General features: G+C 46.7%; 1 protein-coding gene across 1 annotated transcript; it reads left to right on the plus strand.

Annotated features, from left to right (window-relative positions):
- The first annotated feature begins 5,482 nt into the window (after positions 1 to 5,482).
- Positions 5,483 to 6,562, plus strand: LOC120034591 (neurogenic differentiation factor 2-like). The gene has a single exon (XM_038981197.1). It carries the CDS (start codon positions 5,483 to 5,485, stop codon positions 6,560 to 6,562), a length of 1,080 nt encoding a protein of 359 aa, XP_038837125.1.
- The last annotated feature ends 480 nt before the right edge of the window (positions 6,563 to 7,042 follow it).

Consider the following 7,042-nt stretch of genomic DNA (forward strand, 5'->3'; position numbering starts at 1 on the left):
ATCGTATCACCTCCACCTTACCTGTCACCCTAGATCCACTTCAATTTTCTTACCGCCCCAATAGGTCCACAGACGACGCAATCGCTATCACACAGCACACTGCCCTATCCTATCTGGACAAGTGGAATACCTATGTAAGAATGATGTTCATTGACCATAGCTCAGCATTCAACACCATAGTACCTTCCAAACCCATCATTAAGCTTGAGGCCCTGGGTTTCAACCCGACCCTGTGGAATTGGGTCCTTGGACTTCCTGACGGTGGTGAAGGTAGGAAACAACATCTTCACTTCGCTGATCCTCAACACTGGGGCCCCACAAGGGTGCGTGCTCAGCCCCCTCCTGTACTCCCTGTTCACCCATGACTGCGTGGCCATGCACGCCTCCAACTCAATCATCAAGTTTGCAGATGACACAACAGTAATAGGCTTGATTACCAACAACAACGAGACAGCCTACAGGGAGGAGGTGAGGGCACTCGGAGTGTGGTGTCAGGAAAACAACCTCTCACTCAACGTCAACAAAACAAAGGAGATGATCGTGGACTTCAGGAAACAGCAGAGGGAGCACCCCCCTATCCACATCGACGGGACAGCAGTGGAGTAGGTGGAAAGTTTTAAGTTCCTCGGCGTACACATCACGGGCAAACTGAAATGGTTCACCCACACCGACAGTGTGATGAAGAAGGCTCAACAGCGCCTGTTCAACCTCAGGAGGCTGAAGAAATTTGGCTTGTCACCTAAAACCCTCACAAACCTTTACAGATGCACAATTGAAAGCATCCTCTCGGGCTGTATCACCGCCTGGTACAGCAACTGCACCGCCGACAACCGCAAGGCTCTCCAGAGGGTGGTGCGGTCTACACAAACCATCACCGGGGGCAAACTACCTGCCCTCCAGGACACCTACAGCACCCAATGTCACAGGAAGGCCAAAAAGATCATCAAGGACAACAACCACCCAAGCCACTGCCTGTTCACCCTGCTACCATCCAGAAGGCGAGGTCAGTACAGGTGCATCAAAGCTGGGACCGAGAGACTGAAAAACAGCTTCTATCTCAAGGCCATCAGACTGTTAAACAGCCATCACTAACACAGAGAGGCTGCTGCCTACATACAGACTTGAAATCATTGGCCACTTTAATAAATGGATCACTAGTCACTTTAATAATGCCACTTTAATTATGTTTACATATCTTGCATTACTCATCTCACATGTATATACTGTTTTTTATACCATGTATTGCATCTTGCCTACGCCGCTCTGTCATTGCTCATCCATATATTTATATGTATATATTCTTATTCCATTCCTTTACTTAGATGTGTGTGTATTAGGTAGTTGTTGTGGAATTGTTAGATTACTTGTTAGATATTGCTGCACTGTCAGAACTAGAAGCACAAGCATTTCGCTACACTCGCAATAACATCTGCTAACCATGTGTATGTGACCAATAAAATTCGATTTGATTTGATTTGATCTGGCAAAATCCATACACACACACAAGCGCATTATTTTGCATAAACTCTTCTCAGTATTCTAATTCCAGTTTACAGCCGCCATGTTTGTTGTCTCCTTTAGCCTGTCATTGGCTAAAACGATGCTGTTGACATTTGCCATTTGTTTTGGCAAGGTGATTTGAAGGATGATTGGGACTTGTTGAAAAGCACGGGTAAGGCAACCCGTGCCCACCGCCCTCCATTCCCGCCTCCCCAGTGCCCAGTATTGCTGAGGTAGGGCACCGATTTGGCTGGCAGCAGGGCCTGACGTGATGCCTTCCATCCCCCACCTTTGGCGTGGTGCCAGGATGCCATCCTCTCTCTCAGCCCGTCGGGGACTGGATGGGACACATTACTGAATGTGCAGAATCATGACCCCCATAGCCACAGCTGTTGCCACACTACTGCTGACCCCGCAGGTGACCCTCCCCTGGTGACTGTCTGACTGGGATCTCTGGGGAGTTGGAGGAGAACCTGGCCCAAGGACATGAACCCATGGTGCTATTTCCCTGCTTCAAAATGTCCCTTTGCCTGCCTCTCAATTGTCTGTCATTGCTGTGCCAAAAGACAGACACATGCATGCCAACTTGGACCTGGTGGTCACAGAGCTCGTTTCCCAGATTAACTTCACTAATGCCTGCCTAATGGTGAGATATTGGAGTTGGAACTTGGAATAGAGATAACTCAGGGATACCGATGACACAGGAAGTGGGGAAGAGAAAAGCAGGAATTTGCAGGCTTGCAGCTCTCTTATTTATAACGCCATTGATTTGGTTAGTGTGCCAACGCTCCTCCCACTCTGGGCAACCGCACAGATGCCAGCTCCAACCACCCCCGCCCCCCTCCCTCACGGACCCCCGCCCTTATCCCGTCCCTGGTGGGGTTGCACACCTGGGGCCCATCGTTGTTGCTGTGCAGGAGGACTGGCGCTTGCTCGCCCCGCAGGCACCCCTCCGCGTCTCACTCTGAAGACACCAGCGCTCAAGCAATCTCGTCATCCCTCCTACCTGTGCCCACGTCTAATCTCCGATCTCATCTCACGAGCACCTGTAAATAACAAACAATCAATAGGGTCTCAATAGCCGATATTTATCTGTATGTCCGTGTTTATTGAGAGTGGGTGTCATTGATCGTTCTGCCCGTAGAGTCTGCGCGCAATGCTATTCGTTTTGATTGTTTCCCCCCTGAATAGATCACTATAATGCTATTCAATTAGGTACATAAATAGATAAACAATATCGCCTTCTGTTCCCAGGTCTGCAAATGCACCCCAACCCCCTCTCATTGATCACCGTTGTTTTATGCATGCTATCGTTTAACTTAACCCTTAGGTTAAATGTTTTTTTAAAGGCAAATACACCAATAATATCCGTTGTCTACAACAAACATTTTTGTTCGCCCATTTTTCTGTTTCCTCTCTTTCACTCGTATTGCCTCCGTCTCAGTTTCTCTCTTTTTCTGGCTGTGTGAGCGCGAGCGCAGTGACAGATGGCGGGGCCCTCTTCCCTCGGGAAGACAATCTCTCCGAATGCGGGCGCATGTCAATCACCGGCTCTCATGTGATGGCTCTTGCCAGTGACGTGCCAACCATATGGCCTGGCATCATAGCTGGTATGTAACCCTGCCTAGTAGCGATGCCACACTGTCTCGGAGCGCGCGCGCGGATAGCACACTGAGCACCCTGCCGCACCTATAGGAGCGTTTGCTCGCGGTCCCAGAAGATGGTCTGAACTCACGCGCTTTCCACCCCTTCAAGAGCTCTCGCGGAGGTAAGTTGGAGTGTAAACAAATCGACGAGTGACCTTCCCAATATGGAAAGTAATTAATTTAATAAATCGAGATTAATAATGCAAGGATAATTCGTGACCGTTTTTTGGTGGATGTTTGTGCCTCCTTGTAAACGTCTGTTTTGAATTCACTCAGCTAAATGCAATTTTTGAACATTTGGATTATGGTGTAGCTATGGTTCTTCGTTTGGCACGATGTTATGCTTCATTTGTCCTTCAACTTTTAACAGCGCGGACCTCCATGTCTGTTAATTATAGGCTAGGAGTGCAATATAATATTCCATGCTTATTTTGTTCAGAAAAAAAGCTATCCACAAAGACAAGCTCTAGTCTACAGCCTATTTCTGTGGACAATCGAGAAAATAGCGACAATCTTCCTCCTGAATTTAATTAATTTTAATTGTCAGACAGTATAAGGCATTCATTTGATTAGTGAAAAATACATGGAAACATGAGAAACAGAGAGCTTAATAGAAAGAGAGATACAGAGGGAGAGGGGAGGCGGAATTGTTCTTCACTGTCAGCTAATTATTTCTGCGTCTCATGGCTTAGAAGATTTATCGATGATTTTATCTGGGTGTTCATCTTGGAGAAAATGAAAGGGTGGGTGGGGCGTTATTGAAAGCGAATTACAGTAGGCTAATGCGGACATTATTTATTTGTGTTTGTGTAGTTTTATCATCCACAATTATTCTTTCAACATGTTACATTCCAAATACATCGATAGCTCCCCTAAATCACGCAAGCACAGGCCATGCAAGAGGAGCTTATTGTTGCAATTTAAAAATACAAATCTGTTTTCTGAAATGCATATTTGATATATTTTTAAGGACTGCTAAAAGGATACAAGCAATTTCCATCTGTAAATGCAAACCTCTCCAACTAAAAGGGGTTTGAAATCGCTCAGTCGTGCATACTGAATTATGTGTGAAATATTTTTCTTGTAAGGTAGTCTACATGGTCTGTTAATTAAACGTTTTTTTTTTTTTTTTAATTGAGCAAATCTCCTGAGCCTGAAATTTCCAAACGAGATTTTGCCTCTGGCACACCCTCGAGATAATTAGCACCGTATTCCTCCTGGTTGACTTTGGGTCTACACACATCATGTAGCCCAACCACAGTTCTCCAACCTACCAGAGATACAAGACAATATGACAATATGTAACTGGTTTGAGATGGTTTAAACTGTCCATCTATCATATCTTTGCACCGGCTATTTACATTCAAATACCATCTCGTTTCTCCATTTCGGATAATGGATGCTATTTTCAAAAAGGCCCTGGCTCAATCAACTTCGTATTTTAGGATTATAACATTTGGATGATATTCTAATTGGTGTTTGGGTAAGATATTTACAAATTAAATCGTTATTGAGTGCCATAATAACAATGTACATTAAAATTATTATTACTATCATTATTATTATTATAATTATTTATTGGATATCAAAATGGATCTTTGTGGATAATATTAACCCATGTTATCCTATAGTGCCCTCTGGTAGGCTATAAGGCTGAGCGTGATAAGACAACAGCGGCTCTGCCGGTGTGGTAGAAGTCATCTCAATGTCAAATTTGATAAAAAATAGGATCGCCAATTAATTCAAATAACTTCCGATATCCACACACAATATTTTGTGCTCTCTTCTGACACGATGAGCAACACCAAGGTAGAGACACTAAAATCAGAGTATAAATGTACATATCCTCTTGCCACGCTTTTTGTGGAGGTGGGTAGTGCGGTGGAATAGTGCTGGAATGTAGCCAGGAGAATGTGGGAGTCGGGGGGGGGGGGGGGGGGGGTGAAAGTAGGGGCACGTTGCTTCACAGCGCGCCCCACGGGATCTATAATGTGGCCTGTGCTGTTGAGACCCGCTGCGCGAGGGCAGGAGGGGGCACATGGACGACAGCAGGGAATTAAATAGGGGACCGGTTGGTCGATAGACCCGGGTGTTCACTGAAATGTTTCTGATGGCATGCTGTTATAGTTCCTCCCAAACACGTATCATTTCAGTCTTATTAGGCTATTCATGTCCTCTGCCTTTATCATGAAGAGATAATAATCCCAACTTGATTGAGTATTATGCCGTTGTTGTTGAATGCATTTCATTACATTCTTGTTTTTTCCTTTAGCCCTTTTCTGATTTGAAATGTCCTCACTCCTCAGACAACTTCCTTTATCTCTTTCAGTGCCGCAATGTTGACTAGGCTGTTCAGTGACCCGTCGCTGCTTCCCGACATGCATAAGTATTCGGCCTGGGCAGAGGACAGCGAGAGCGAGGACTCGAAGACCAAGGATGATGAGGATCACTGCCGCGTGGACGATGACGACATGGATGTCCCGGACCTGAGAAGCAGCCGGGCACATTCTGAGATCGGCGGTGAAGACGAGGACGACGACGAGGCGGATGAGGACGAAGGAGAGGACGGTGCAGAGGGGGACGGGCCCAAAAAACGGGGCCCTAAGAAGCGTAAAATGACACCTGCGCGTATCGAGCGCTCCAAGTTGCGTCGTCAGAAGGCAAACTCGCGGGAGAGGACGCGCATGCACGACCTGAACTCTGCGCTCGACAATCTGCGTAAAGTCGTGCCCTGTTACTCAAAAACGCAAAAGCTCTCCAAAATCGAGACTCTCCGTTTGGCCAAGAACTATATCTGGGCCCTCTCTGAGATCCTGCGCTCCGGGAAGAAGCCTGATCTTGTGTCCTACGTGCAGACGCTGTGTAAAGGACTGTCCCAACCCACGACCAACCTGGTTGCCGGTTGTCTGCAGCTCAACTCCCGAAACTTCCTAACGGAGCAGTGTCCGGAGGGGGGACGCTATCCCGGCTCCAACTCCTTCTCCATGCATCCTTACCCCTACCAGTGCTCCCGCCTCTCCAGCCCTCAGTATCAGTCTGGTTCCAACTCGCATCCCTTACGGACACACGGCTACTGCTCAGCCTACGACTCGCTGTACGGTGGCAGTGGATCTCCAGAATACAACAGCCCAGAGTATGAGGGGCCCATCTCCCCTCCGGTGTGCATCAATGGCAACTTTTCTCTGAAGCACCAGGGCACTACGTCCCCCGAGGTAGCCGAGAAAGGCTACCATTACTCTATGCATTACTCCGGCCTGGCCGGCTCTCGCCCCACTGCTGGCCACATATACGGTTCTTCAGGGGTGCGGAGCAGCATCCACTCCGAAAACGTATCGCCTTACCACGACATGCACCTGCACCACGAAAGAGCTCCCGTCCCCGTATACGATGAACTCAATGCGTTTTTCCACAACTGAAACAGCAGTGATATTGCCATGCGTGGGAGTCTTCTTGCAATCAACAATCAATTAGTTGCCCACCTTTGGCAAGGCACGTGCACGGTCACCCCCCCCCCCCCCCCCCCCCCCAAACCTTAGTCCCAAAGGACTATGACACCAGACACTGATCATTGTGGAAAAAAGCGTTTTATTCATTGTTTTTCTATGTCCTTTTTTATAATTGTATTTATTTTGTATCTATTCTGTGACGATGGGATGCTGTGAAAATGTTGCATTTGAAATGGAATGTGTACAGATTTGACGGTGATTGACGTATGGATTATTATTAAAATAGCTAGAGGAAGAGAGTTAAAATGCAACCGCATAGTCGCGTTTATAACATTGTAACAACCGATGATGCTGTAACTAATTTGGAAATAGAGGACTAAATTAAGAAGCAAGCAGTGCACTTAAAAGCAAGCATGTCGCAGAGATAGGAAAATATATATTTTCAAATGT

The sequence above is a fragment of the Salvelinus namaycush genome, chromosome 41 (genome assembly GCF_016432855.1).
Source record: "Salvelinus namaycush isolate Seneca chromosome 41, SaNama_1.0, whole genome shotgun sequence".
Lineage (NCBI taxonomy): Eukaryota > Metazoa > Chordata > Actinopteri > Salmoniformes > Salmonidae > Salvelinus > Salvelinus namaycush.

Bases quoted from the DNA above. Each gene is read 5' to 3' on its own strand.
- LOC120034591 (XM_038981197.1), top strand. From the start codon at position 5,483: ATGTTGACTAGGCTGTTCAGTGACCCGTCGCTGCTTCCCGACATGCAT.